The sequence below is a fragment of the Lolium perenne genome, chromosome 2 (assembly GCF_019359855.2).
Source record: "Lolium perenne isolate Kyuss_39 chromosome 2, Kyuss_2.0, whole genome shotgun sequence".
In the NCBI taxonomy this organism is placed as follows: domain Eukaryota; kingdom Viridiplantae; phylum Streptophyta; class Magnoliopsida; order Poales; family Poaceae; genus Lolium; species Lolium perenne.
Genome location: NC_067245.2, coordinates 185,054,473 through 185,069,255, shown reverse-complemented (window position 1 = coordinate 185,069,255; position 14,783 = coordinate 185,054,473). Strand labels below are relative to the sequence as shown.

Below are 14,783 nucleotides of genomic sequence, written 5' to 3'. Positions count from 1 at the left end.
CTTTGGAATGGCAGAGAAAATACCACATAGTAGGTAGGTATGGTGGACACAAATGGCATAGGTTTTGGCTCAAGAATTTGGATGGACGAGAAGTATTCCCTCTCAGTACAAGGCTTTGGCTAGCAAGGTTGTTTGAAGCAAACACAAGTATGAACCGGTACAGCAAAACTTACATAAGAACATATTGCAAGAATTATAAGACTCTACACTATCTTCCTTGTTGTTCAAACACTTCACCAGAAAATATCTAGACTTTAGAGAGACCAATCATGCAAACCAAATTTCAACAAGCTCTATGGTAGTTCTTCATTAGTAGGTGCAAAGTACATGATGCAAGAGCTTAAACATGATCTATTTGAGCACAACAATTACCAAATATCAAATTATTCAAGACAATATTCCATTTACCACATGAAGCATTTTCTGTTTCCAACCATATATCAATCAACGAAGCGGTTTTCAACTCCGCCATGAACATTAAAAGTAAAAGCGAAGAACACTAGTGTTCATATGAAAAAGCGGAGCGTGTCGCTCTCCCACGCAAGCATGAATTTATTCAGAGAATGAAAATAACAAAACAAAAATAAAAACACACAGACGCTCCAAGTAAAGTACATAAGATGTGACTGAATAAAAATATAGTTTCACTAGAGGTGACCTGATAAGTTGTTGATGAAGAAGGGGATGCCTTGGGCATCCCCAAGCTTAGATGCTTGAGTCTTCTTGAAATATGCAGGGATGAACCACGGGGGCTTCCCCAAGCTTAGAGTTTTCACTCTTCTTGATCATATTGTATCATCCTCCTCTCTTGTCCCTTGAAAACTTTCTCCACACCAAACTCAAAACAAACTCATTAGAGGGTTAGTGCATAATCAAAATTTACATATTCAGAGGTGAAATAATCATTCTTAATACTTCTGGACATTGCACAAAGCTACTGAAAGTTAATGGAACAAAGAAATCCATCAAACATAGCAAAACAGGCAATGCGAAATAAAAGGCAGAATCTGTCAAAACAGAACAGTCCGTAAAGACAAATTTTTCTGGGGCACTTAACTTGCTCAGATGAAAACGCTCAAATTGAATGAAAGTTGCGTACATATCTGAGGATCACGCACGTAAATTGGCATATTTTTCTGAGTTACCTACAGACGGGGCTGCTCAATTTCGTGACAGTAAGAAATCTGTTTCTGCGCAGTAATCCAAATCTAGTATCAACCCTACTATCAAAGACTTTACTTGGCACAACAATGCAATAAAATAAATATAAGGAGAGGTTGCTACAGTAGTAACAACTTCCAAGACATAACAAAACAGTAGCAAAAAATAAAAACATGGGTTATCTCCCAAGAAGTGCTTTCTTTATAGCCATTAAGATGGGCTCAGTAATTTTAATGATGCTCGCGCAAGAAATAAGAGTTGAAGTAAAAGAGAGCATCAAGAAGCAAATTCAAAACACATTTAAGCCTAACCCACTTCCTATGAAAATGAATCTTGTAAATAAACAAGTCATGTAAGCATAATGCAACAAGCATGGAAAGGCAACTCAAGCGCAACTTCAAGATTCTCAACATAAAGAGGGGAAACTTAATATTATTAAGAAGAATATAACCATGTTTCCCTCTCTCATAATAACTTTCAGTAGCATCATGAACAAACTCAACAATATAACTATCACATGAAACATTCTAATCATGAGCTACATGCATAAAATTATTACTCTCCACATAAGCATAGTCATTACTATTAATTGTAGTGGGAGCAAATTCAATAAAATAGCTATCATTATTATTCTCATCACCATAATCATCATATATAGGAGGCATATTGTAATCATAATTAATCTTCTCCTCAATAGTAGGTGGACTGAAAATATCATATTCATCATTGTAATCATCATAAATAGGAGGTAAAGTATCATCAAAGTAAATTTTCTCCTCCATGCTTGGGGGACTAAAAATATCACAACCAGCTTCCCCAAGCTTAAATTCTTCCATAGCATTAGCAACAATGGTGTTCAAAGCATTCATACTAATAACATTATCATTAGCATGCATATAAAGTTCCATAGGTTTTTTAATTTTCTCTTCATACACCTCATGTTCTAACTCAAGATAAATACTATAAAGTTCTCTAATATTTTTGTTGTTTTCCATTAAGCCTAACTAGTGAAAATAAAAATAAGAAACAAAAAGATATAATTGCAGGATCTAAAGGAAATACCTTCGAGCACTCACACACCGGCAACAGTGCTAGGAAATAGCTTAGTAGTCGGAGGATGTGAATACCTTTTACCTTACCTCCCCGGCAACGGCGCCAGAAAATTTAGCTTGTTGCCGTGGGAGGCAATTCTCTGTGGTGTAACTTTTCTTCAGATTCCCGGCAATGGCACCAGAAAATAGCTTGATGTCTACGCACGCTTCTATTCCTGTAGACAGTGTTGGGCCTCCAAGAGCAGAGGTTTGTAGAACAGCAGCAAGTTTCCCTTAAGTGAATCACCCAAGGTTTATCGAACTCAGGGAGGTAGAGGTCAGAGATATCCCTCTCAAGCAACCCTGCAATTACGATATAAGAAGTCTCTTGTGTCCCCAACACACCTAATACACTTGTCAGATGTATAGGTGCACTAGTTCGGCGAAGAGATAGTAAAACACATGTGGTATAGATGGTGGTAATATTGCAGGAAATAAAGATGCAGTAAAACAGTAAACAAGCGATGTTTGCAGTATTTGGAAACAAGGCCTAGGGATCATACTTTCACTAGTGGACACTCTCAACATTGATCACATAACAAATAAATAACTTCTCCTCACTTGTGCTACATACACTCTCTTGTTGGATAACAAACACCATTCATTGTGTAGGGCTACAAGACCACACCTCAAGCCGGAGTTAACAAGCTCCACAACATTCGGAGTTCATATTTAAGTAACCTCTACAGCATAATAGACCGTTGCAATTTAGACCAAGTACTAACATAGCATACACACTGTCAACAATAGCTATGAAAGGGGGAATATATCACATCAATACTATCATAGTAATAGTTAACTCCATAATCTACAAGAGATTACAATCATAACCTACGCCAAGTACTACATGATGCACACACTGTCAACATTACATCATGAAGGAGGAATAGACTACTTTAATAACATCACTAGAGTAGCACATAAATTAATAGTGATACAAAGCTCATGATCACATAAAGATCACATGGGAGAGAGAGATGAACCACATAGCTACCGGTACAGCCCTTAGCCTCGAGGGAGAACTACTCCCTCCTCATCATAGGAGACAGCAATGGCGATGAAGATGGCGATGGTGTCGATGGAGATGCCTTCCGGGGGCAATTCCCCGTCCCGGCGGCGTGCCGGAACAGAGACTTCTGTCCCCCGAACTTGGCTTCGCGATGGCGACAGCTGCGTAACTTTTCTCGTCCCGTGGCTTATCTTTTTAGGGTTTTCGAGGCGGAGAGAATATATAGGCGGAAGGGCAGCCTCGGAGGGCTGACGAGGGTCCCACACCATAGGCTGGCGCGCCCCCCCTTGGCTGCGCCGCCATGTGGGGTGGGGCCCCCAGGGCTCCCCTCTGGTCCCTCTCTGGCTCTCTGGAAGCTTCCGTGAAATATAAGATCGTCTGCATTAATTTTGTCCAATTCTGAGAATATTTCTTGTGTAAGATTTCTGAAACCAAAAACAACAGAAAACAGGAACTAGCACTTCGGCATCTTGTTAATAGGTTAGTTCCGGAAAATGCATCAAAACGATATAAAGTATGAATAAAACATGTAGGTATTGTCATAAAACTAGCATGGAACATTAGAAATTATAGATATGTTGGAGATGTATCAACGGCCCTGAGCATACGGAGATAGGCGGCGGCGCGGAAAACCGGCCACGATCCCGGCCGCGCCTCCATGGATGCGCGGGGAAAAGCGGCGGCGTTCGTGCAGGAGGATCCGCTCGGGTAGAGCAGCTAGGCGGGCCGCTGGAGCAGGACAGAGGCGGCGGCGACGACGGCTTGCTGTGGCGTTGACCCACGGCGGTGTGTGCGGATGGAGGCAGCTTGGCCTGCTTGCACGGAACAGCCGTTGGAGAAGACTATGGGGATATTTTTCTGGCTTGGTTCGGCGGGCGGGACCCACCCATGTGTGTGCGTGGACCACGACAAACGCAGGCAGCGCGTGAGTGGCTGCAACCGGACGATTTGATCGCTAATCGTCCGGGTGATCGCCAGTGTTTCCCATATAGCAAACCATGGATATCCTCTAATAACTTTATATTTTCACACGAATTACTCATTTCGCAGCGTTTCATGTGGATTAAACTATTTAGTGAATTTTTGTCACTTTTTATTTACTCTTCTAAGGTCCTAATATGGCATTGAAAACCATGGCTATAGTACACGCGTTTGGCTGACAGAAAAATTGCCAACGAATTCTTTGCCATGACCCCCGCCAACTTTGCCATGTGGCATTGAAAAAAAAGCTGTTATCCACCATACGCTGCAAAATACAACGGTCTGGGATATGTTCACTCGAGGACTAAAATTTTAACAGCAACTTTATAAAATTTTCCAACATAATATATGGACGGGTGACAGCCTTTGGGTACACATGGCATACCACCTCGTGTTCTCCGTTTTTTTTGTCGCTGGAATCGGTTTGCTTCGACTTACCCAGAATTAGTAGAGAGGCGTTTGTTGTGTGCACGGGAGGTCCCGTGCACGGATCGAGCCTTCATTTGCTTTGAGATTAGGATTTGAGGGAATCTTTGCATGTAAGTTGCCACACAATAGTACTCCTTCCCCCATTGTTTAATATTATATTGATTTAATTTCTTGTATTGAATTTAAAATAGTCATATTTGTTGGAATATATATCCGATTAATATTGCATTTGAATCTGCATATTTATTTCCATTATATCTTTCAAACAAGCCTAAAATGGGTTCATTTCGATAAAATACAAAAATTTAATTGAAACACATTGAAACATGATGATACACAATAAAACTCAATGATACAAGGTTTAGAAATTATTTCTCCAAATTCGACTATAGGATAATTGTCAAATATATTCTAACTCTTATGAACCAAGTTTGAAATAGAGTGAAACAAAATGTTTTAAATAAATTTTTTACCAAGTTACATCAAGTATCAATATGTTTCGTTAAGTTTGAAAAGTTGATTTTCAAAAAATGTCAAAAACAATTTAATATTGGTCTCATTTTGAAGCTGCCTTCAATTGGAACCCAAATATTCAAACAGATCATAAATTGAACTTTCGTTTCAAAAACCACAAAGATTTTAAGTTTTTTTTTCACTAGATGTAATAGTGTAAAGGTAGAATAGAAGGTAGGGAATAGGAATCCTGCTCTGATAAAAAATTTAACTGAAAATTCCAAATTCATAAGCTGCCTGTTGGGTATAGGAATCCTGCTCTGATAAAAAATTTAACTGAAAAGAAGGTAGGGAAAGAAATTTCTGTTGCAACCAATGTTAATGGCATGGGAAACTTTGTGAGAGTGCAAGTCAAGCTAGATGTCAGGCAATCTCTTGCGCGGTTTGTAACAATTTCTAGAGCAGCTCAAAGGGAGTTCTATCAGATCAAATATGAAAAGATGCCCAAATATTGTGCTGCATGCGGTATGGTTGGCCACGTTCATCTGGAATGCGGATCAGGGGAGTATGAAGAAGATAAACTCAAGTGGGGTGAATTTCTTAAAGCTGATTGGTCAACTTAGCATGGTCGTGGCCTAGGGATGTCTAGAGGAGGAGGATGCAACAATCGCGGGGGAAGAACAGACCCGGTCTGGGAGGCAGGCAGGGGCAGAGGAACGGATATGAATGGCCGAGGAAGAAACGTGCCTACAAGCTGGAGATATAACGCGTTGGCATACACAGCTGCTCACAATAGAGTGGAAGGGATCCTTGATGATACAGGCTCCAGCCCGGTTAAAGACAAGAATGATGATACGGAGGATCGTGATCTGGATAAAAATGCAAAATGAAGTCTCTTCCAAGATCAATCTCAGGAGAATGATAATATCAAAATTGCGGATGAAGGAGGGCTGGCAGCGATGAGTGATGATGAAAACAGACTTATTAACTCAGGAAAGAAGGGAAGTGATGAACGGAAAAAACGTGCAAAGAAGGACGGAGCTATCTCCACTTCAACAGGATCGGCGGGCTCCTTCAAGGGGTCTATCCGGTCGCAATGAAGATATTAGGCCTAAACTGTCAGGGCTTGGGTAATGCCCCGACAGTTCGCGCACTTTCGGATGTCCGAAGGCGATATAACCCCGAGGTGATGTTTTTGTCGGAGACACGCCTCGATACTTTTCCGGTTGAGTGTCTATGAAGAAGGTTGAATATGGACTCAAAGATTGTGAATCCCAGTGATGGCAGAAGTGGGGGAGTTATACTCCTTTGGAAAAAAGAAGTGGTTATCGAACAAGTGTTCTCGGCGCCAAAATATATTGATGTCTATATCAAAGAAAGTCCAGAGAAAACATGGAGATTAACTGGTATCTATGGGGAGCCACGTTGGGAGGACAAGTACAAAACTTGGGACAAGCTTAGAGAATTGAAAACCATTTCAAATCTTCTGTGGGTGATTCTAGGTGATTTTAATGAAATACTATATACTCATGAAAAAGAAGGGGGCAATCCTAGACCCCAAGGATATATGCAGGCTTTCAGAGATGCACTAAATGACTGCGGTCTGGAGGATCTGGGTTTTATTGGAGAAAAATTCACTTGGAAACGGGGACGGATTCGAGAGAGACTTGACAGGGTGGTAGCTAATGGTGCTTGGTCGGTGATGCATCCTGGTGCAATTGTTCAGCACATGGACTATACTAGGTCAGACCATCGACCGATTATTCTGGATATTGATTACCAAAATATGGGCCCTCAATCCAGGGAAGGGCCATGGCGGTTTGAGGTAAAGTGGCTGCGAGAAAAAGGGTTCCGTGAGACTGTGCAACAGGCCATGGCCTCAGCCGCTGTTGCACCATCTGTTGGCGTGTTAGGCAAGCTTGGCCACATGCACAATGCACTACACGCTTGGGACAGGGCGGTGTTAAAGGAGCCGAAACATCGTCTACGACAGACCCAGAATAAACTAGAGAAGACTTTGAATGGACCCATGACTACGGAGAATGAGGTGTTAGCAAAAGAAATGGCTGATCTGGTGGAGTTGTTGCTTGAACAAGAGGAAATCCATTGGCTCCAGAGATCGCGTGCAAATTGGTTACAATCTGGAGATAGGAATACCTCTTTTTTTCATAACTTTGCATCGGCTCGACGGAAGAAGAACCATATCAAAAAACTGCTGAATGATGATAACGTATGGGTGGAAGGTACGGCACCACTAAAGGCTCTAGTCCTTAATTATTTTAGTAACATGTTTACTTCTGAGGTCCAGGATGTTGATCCAATGGTGTTAGAAAAAATCAACCCAAGAATTGATGATGCTATGAATGAGAAGCTTATGTTTCCCTTCTCCGCCGAGGAGGTGAAGAAGGCCATGTTCAACATTGGTGACTTTAAACAATTCTGGGATTTATGCGGTCAGGAAATTACGGAGGAGGTTCTTCAAGCGGTGAATTCTGGAGTAATCCCCTAGGGATAGAATGATACGACTGTTGTCCTTATTCCTAAGGTGGATGATCCTGAAAGAATTACTCAGTACAGACCGATCAGCCTCTGTAATGTCATATACAAATTTATATCAAAGATGTTGGCGGCTCGATTGAAAGATATTATTCCAGAGGTAATCTCGCCTGTGCAGAGTGCATTTGTGCCGGGGCGTCTCATTATGGACAATGTGCTAGTGACTTATGAATGTCGCCATTCTATAAAAAATAAGAGAGCAGGTAATTCAGGATTCTATGCTGTCAAGTTAGATATGCATAAGGCCTACGATCGAGTAGAATGGGTGTTCTTAGAAAAAATGATGAGAAGACTTGGATTTTCTGAAAGATGGATCTCTCTTATGATGGCTTGTGTGAGTTCTGTTAGGTACCAGGTGAGATTCAACTCGGAAGAAACTGAAATGTTCACTCCTACTAGGGGTCTCCGGCAGGGGGATCCACTCTCTCCATATTTGTTTCTCCTCTGTGCGGAGGGGTTATCTGGACTTTTGTTGTATGAAGAAGAAGTTGGTGGCATAGATGGGGTAAGGGTGTGCAGAAATGCACCGTCAGTTTCACACCTTTTATTTGCTGATGATTCTCTTATCCCCATGAAAGCTGATATGACTAATGCAACTTCCTTGCAACAAGTGTTGGATACCTACTGTGCAAATTCGGGACAGATGGTGAGCTTATCAAAGTCAAGTATTTTCTTCTCTCCAAATACAAATGTACTAGTGAGAGCTGAAATTTGTGAAGCTTTGCATATTGACACGGAGGCCTTATCAGATAAATATCTTGGGTTACCGGCGTTGGTAGGTGCCGACAGAAGTGATTGTTTTAAACATTTCATTGAGAGGATTATACAGAGAATAAATGGCTGGAAAGAAAAGCTGCTTTCTATGGGAGGGAAAGAAATTTTGCTTAAAGCTGTGGCACAAGCAATTCCAGTGTATGCAATGTCTGTCTTCCAAATCCCTAAAGGTATTTGCAAAAGTATGATGGATGCTATTTCTCAATTCTGGTGGGGTGATGATGAAAACTCTAAAGGAATGCATTGGATGACTTGGTGGAAACTGTGTTACCCAAAAAATGAAGGAGGCATGAGATTCAGGGATTTTCATTCTTTCAACCTAGCAATGTTAGCTAAACAGACATGGAGGCTTATAAATGCTCCAGGATCATTATGTTCACAGGTTCTCCGAGCTAAATATTACCCTCAGGTGGATATTCTTAAGGCAGGGCCCAAATCTGGAAGCTCATTTACTTGGCAAAGTATCCTAGCGGGACTAAAGACCTTTAAACGAGGATACATTTGGAGAGTGGGCAATGGAGATAGTATCAAAATCTGGGAGAATCCCTGGATCCCCTCGAGCCCATCTAGACGGATTTTATCGCCGAGAGCGGGCGCGGTGTACACCAAGGTGAGCGAGCTCATTAGTCCGATTTATGGTACATGGGATGAGGAGCTGCTGAATGTTTTATTCAACCCTTTGGACGTCCGAAGAATCATGCAAATTCAGATCAACCATCAAGGATTCGAGGATTTTATTGCTTGGCACTTTACCAAGCATGGAAGATACACAGTCAGGTCTGGCTATCATCTTCAATGGCGCCATCACTACGGAACATCAGCTAATCAACTAGCAAGACCAAGTGTTTCAGCACTTAATCCTATTTGGAAGACCCTTTGGCAATTAAAAATTCCGGGCAAAGTGAAAGTATTCATCCGGCGTTCCTTGCATCGTATTGTTCTGTTGAAGAGCATCCTAGCCAACCGACACATTGGTACCTCGGGTGCATGTCCGATCTACAGGTTGGGACCAGAGGATGTTTTGCACCTCCTCTTTACTTGCACAGCAGCCCAGGAGATTTGGAGGCATCTGGGGATTAGTAACATCACTGATGAAGTGACCCAGGTGGATCGGTCAGGTTCTGCAGTCCTGGAGCATCTATTAATGGTGCAAGATAATACTATCAAAGGGTTGGAAAATGTGGGGCTTAAAGAACTTGTTTGTGTTACAAGCTGGTATCTATGGTGGATGTGAAGAAGAAGAACCCACGAAGAACACGTGCCTACATCATATCGATGTATGATATCCATCCTCTCCATAGTTGCGAACTCGGCAAAGTTATCGGCCCGAGGCCAGAACGTGACATCTGATAAGAAGTGGTCGAAACCAGGACCTCGCGAGGTGAAGCTGAACGTTGACGCATCATTTCATGTGGACTCTTATGCAGGTTCGACTGGGGCTATTATTCGTGACCATCAAGGTGGTTTTGTGGCGGCTTCTAGTTCCTTTCTGCAATATGCAGCTTCACCTCTGATGGCGGAAGCAATAGCTATGAGAGAGGGTCTTTCTCTCGCGATCAAGATGGGCTGCAGCAATGTCGTGGCGGAGTCAGACTCCTTGGAGGCGATCCAAGCATGCACGGGAGAAGAAACTTGGTGGAATGAAGCAGCAACAGTTTTTGCGGATTGCACTGACATGCGATCACATATAGGGTTTGTTTCTTTCCAGTACTGTCCGAGAGAAGCTAATCAAGTGGCTCATGAGATAGCTAGGGATAGTTTCATTAGTAATAGCTCTAGTAGTTGGGAGGCTGAGGCACCCATGTTTATTGTTAGAAACTTGATAAACGATGTAACTTAACTTTGATGTGGTGGCAGCAAGTTTCAGACACACTCTTTTCCTTACCAGGGTACCTAAGGGGACTGGAAGGTTTTTTAATGAGGCGGCTTGCTAGCTTAATATATTATTTGTTTCAAAAAGAAAAAGGAATCTATCTCACACAAAAACTATAGAAAAAGAGGTGAGAGAAGGTGGGCCAATGCACGGGATGTCCCGCGCACGGGAGAGTTGCATTTCGTCCATCACTAGCCTAGACGAAGCGGTGAGACGTTTTCTAGACAAACCAATTCGGGTATAAAAACGAGAAAGTGCATAGCTTCTGAAACAGCATAGATCAGGGTATGTGTAAACAAAACTATGACTAAAACCATGACTTGGCACGCTAGGTGTAATTGACGATTAGGACCCACCTGGCACTGGCATATTGCTCACAGTATCTTAAGGGAGTGACTATTTTTGAGCTGATTGAGAATTACTAACTTAATTCTCAGTAATGTGACGTCATTGAATCCTAGTTAGAACTAATAACTTAACCATGAAGCAATTCAACGATTCACGGCTTTTTACTTCGTCACATGTCATGTGTAAGTAGTAAAATTTCAGTTGTAACTCATAACCATGGCGTACGCAGAGGGTGGGCCGTGGCCCACTCCAAATTCTGCAGAAAAAAATGACAACCCCTAATCTGGGCCAGGGACTCCATTTCGGCTACACCTAGGCATTCCTCGGGCCGGGCCGGGTTTCGGGTTAGGCCCGAAAAAGCCCGAACCTAAATTTCCAGACCCGAGCCCAGCCCGGCCCGACCTTTGGGCTTACTAATCGGGCCGAATCCGGCCCGAACAGAGAAAAGCCCGGCCGGGCCAACAAAGCCCGGCCCGAACTAGGCTTAGGTTGCGTTTTCTGCAAGCCCGAACCCAGCCCGGCTCGACGTTCGGGCTCCGAAATCAGGCCCGAACCCGGCCCGACATGCAAGCCCGATCCGGCCCAGCCCGGGATTTTCGGGCTGGGCTGGGCTGCCCATGCCCAGCTGTAATTCCGGCGAGCGACGAACGAGCTGGCCAGCGAGGTGACAATGGTTAGAGCATCTCTAGCAGAGCCCGTAAAAGTGCAAACTGAAAACTTGAGTCCAGTCTTCCGAAAACGTGTTTACGGTTCGCAAATCTGCTGGCGCAGAACAGACCCCGTAAACTAAAACTGAAAAACGAAATCCTCAAAAAACCATCATCTTTCTCACAAGAATTGTCGGCGCTACTGTCCGTATTAGCTAAATTGGACTCTCGCTTCCATCGTTTTAATCTAGATGCTCAGCGGCGTCCATCTGCAGCCCTTCAATTTCTCCACGAAAATATCCAAGCTAATTTCATCACCAAATACAAAGTAGGCCATACGGGAGAAACGCGTGAGCTAGCTCAATGCTCCGTGCTGTAGCTAGCTCAACGCTCCCTAGCTAGCTCAATGCTCCGTGCGGTGAGCACGTGAACGCGTGAGCGCCTCACCCGCGTCGGTAGCCACTGCAGCGGCGTTCACAGCTTCCCACCGGTTGCTCGGAATTGACATAGACATGTAGACATATTTGGAATTGGAGCAGGCTGATAGGATGTTTGATCGGCGGTGCATAATTTTAGCAAAGCAGCCTGAAATCGGTGGCTGGAGGCAGTTGTACGGATGGTGGCGCTGGAGAAATCCGTTCAGTTTTGAGCATGTAAACCGTCATTTAGTCTGTATATTAGTAGGGGTCGAGTCTAAAAAATTTCGAGCCCCTGAAAAAGTTTTTCGGGCTGGACAGCGAGTTCAGTCTCTGTTCTACGCCACTTTCAACCCGAACCCGTAAATCGGTCAGAAAAATACAGTTCCGACGTGGTTTACGGGGACTGTGAAGAGTTGCTCTTAGCACCGCATACGCGCGGATAGTTTGCGGCCGCGTACGTACGCGCGCGAAGCACGCAGCAGATGAGCAGACCACCACGACTTTCATGCGCGCCCATGTTGTACAGTTGTAGCATTGTCCGTAGCGCCATGCATGCATCCATGGATCCAAATCAATCGGCACAGGCTAGCTTAGCTATAGATAGGTAGCTCACTTAAAAAAACATATAGCAAATTAGCACGTAATCAAGCTACAAAAGTTTTTAAAAAATCAGTAATACACTAAACGTAAAGTATAACTCAGTGAAAAACCAACACATGTAGCGCGATGAGAGAGTGTGCCTAGGTTCTTCGTCATTTCCAGGCTTACACGTGTGAGGATTGTTGATGATTTTTGTGTTAAAATACCACCTCTCAAATTTAGTGTTGGTGTCTCCTCACGCGTGGTCATAAAGTATACGAGAATGGCAGTTGACCACATTTTCTGGTGAGGAAATGTCAAGTGAGGAGACTCGGGGGAGCTGCATTTATGATGCATGGGAGCGTCCTAAAATAGCAGAGTGCAATAATAAGACATATAAAATTACTGAAAATGTCGAGTGCCACAAAACACGGCGAGCGAATCACTGAACCTGTGGCCGGCCGGCCATGTCTACCTTCCTCTTCACTACCACCAGTACGTTACTCCTCCCTAATACTTTCTTGGCACCAGCGAGACCTTAACGAAGATTAACGTACACCCATTCGAAGATCAAATCAACAAGAACACCAGCAGGAAATCGAGATGACGTCGGAGGCGGTGCCGCCCGGTGTGCTGAGCGTGCGGCTGCTGCGAGGCATCAACCTCGTGAAGCGTGACGCCGACGGCAGCGACCCCTACGTCGTGGTCCACCTCGAGAACCAGAATCTGAAGACGAGCGTGATAAAGAACACGGTGAACCCCGTCTGGAACGAGGAGCTCACCCTCGCCGTCACCAATCCGGCGACGCCGATCAAGATAGTAAGTTGGATTCTTACAGATCGATGTTTCCGACACCTGCAATCTGAATGTAATTTACTCAGCCATGGATCTCATATGCAGGAGGTGTTCGACAAAGACAAGCTCAGCAAGGACGACCCAATGGGGGACGCGCAGGTGGATCTGGAGCCGCTGGTGCAGATGGCGAGGATGGACCTGGAGGACATCCGGAGCGGCACCGTCGTGCGCACCGTGCGGCCTCACCGCGGCGGCACCTCCTCCACCTGCTGCCTGGCGGACGAGAGCAACATCGTGTGGGAGGAAGGGCAGGTGGTGCAGGACGCGCTCATCAAGCTCAGGAACGTCGCCACCGGCATCATCCACCTCCAGCTCCGATGGGTCAAAATACCAGCCTTGTGAATGATCGATCCTTATGATGACGCTAGCTGAGTCATCGCCGTGTTTGATTCGCGTTAAATGATTTTTGCAACTTCGCGCGTGCGTGTTAATTATATTCCTGTTTTCATCGGGCTTATGTGTATGATTTATGCATGTGATTTGATTGATTCATAGCAATACTCCGCTCCTGTTATCCTAGCTTTTGACGAAATTTTACTGAAATTAAAAATGATTCGTGTTCAAAAACCTGCGTGAATGTTTGGAATGACTGGAAACAAGACATGCCAAATTGTACATGATTCCATTCAACGTTGCATCCTATATAGATGCAAGTCGTGGTGAATCTAGCCCATTTTACTAGGGTGAGGCAATACGTACTTTGGTTGGATTTTTTTTGTTTTTCTATAGAAGACATATGGGCTGGGCCAAAATCTTAGGATGCTGCCCAACCATTCCATCCTGCTAGCTCCACCACTGGATGCAAGTGGGTCACCCTATGTCCTCTTTAGTTAAATATAAATAAACTCACATTTTCAATTACAATTAAAAAAAATTGTTCATTTTCTAACTAAGAAGAAGGGTAGATGATATCTTATTGTTGAGGCACTTGAATATGTATTGCAAGCTTTCTTCCCCTTGATCCGATACCTAAACCCAACAACCATGCAAACAGTGGCGCAACTAGAGCATTTGGAATCCCGGTGCTTAAGGGATACCTCAACAGATTAAAAAGATTTCTAGAGGTGCATAAGTGGTGTAAAAATGCTATTTAACAAATGATTTTGTTCTGTACGGGCCCTGTGCACCCCCATGGCCAAGGGTAAATGCGTCACTGCGTGCGAGGGCTAGAGAGAGGGGTCAAACTATGTAGACGGAAGCTCGTATTTCTACCCCTGTTCTTTTTATTATGTACACTAGAAGGTACCCCGCGCGTTGCAGCGGAAAAAAATGGTGACATTGTGAGATACCATGTCATTTTAAATCTCTAGATATACAGGTAGAGTCTCCATAATTTATTAGTGGGTATATTATATACCTTCAATAAAATGCAATGAAGCTAGTAACATTGTGTACATAGTGTCCCCGGTCATCTTTAAAATAGGAGAAATCATGTATGTAGTGTCATACATGCTCAAATTTAGATTTACAAAATATTGGCCACAAATGTCAAAGTCTTTGTATATTATTATAAGCAGAGTGAGGCGATCTGAGGATGCAACTCATCAAACACAGTGAAATAGAACGACATGAGATCCCAAACATAGCAAAGTAATGGTTTATAATCTT

The 14,783-nt window shown here is 43.5% G+C and overlaps 2 protein-coding genes across 2 annotated transcripts; both read left to right on the top strand.

Moving 5' to 3' along the window:
* Positions 1–6,691: 6,691 nt before the first annotated feature.
* LOC139835689 (uncharacterized) lies at positions 6,692–7,633 on the top strand. Its single transcript, XM_071825550.1, has one exon. It carries the CDS (start codon positions 6,692–6,694, stop codon positions 7,631–7,633), a length of 942 nt encoding a protein of 313 aa, XP_071681651.1.
* A 5,139-nt stretch (positions 7,634–12,772) lies between these two features.
* LOC127330303 (GTPase activating protein 1) lies at positions 12,773–13,673 on the top strand. The gene is made up of 2 exons (XM_051356558.2): positions 12,773–13,139; positions 13,221–13,673. The coding sequence occupies exons 1-2, from the start codon at positions 12,924–12,926 to the stop codon at positions 13,515–13,517; spliced, it is 513 nt and encodes a 170-aa protein (XP_051212518.1). The 5' UTR covers positions 12,773–12,923; the 3' UTR covers positions 13,518–13,673.
* Positions 13,674–14,783: the final 1,110 nt, after the last annotated feature.

What these genes read in the sequence shown, in the direction of transcription:
- LOC139835689 (XM_071825550.1), top strand. Translation starts at nt 6,692, where the DNA reads ATGCAGGCTTTCAGAGATGCACTAAATGACTGCGGTCTGGAGGATCTG.
- LOC127330303 (XM_051356558.2), top strand. Translation starts at nt 12,924, where the DNA reads ATGACGTCGGAGGCGGTGCCGCCCGGTGTGCTGAGCGTGCGGCTGCTG. An exon ending in CGGCGACGCCGATCAAGATA is followed by an intron (nt 13,140 to 13,220) that starts GTAAGTTGGATT and finishes TCTCATATGCAG; the next exon opens with GAGGTGTTCGACAAAGACAA.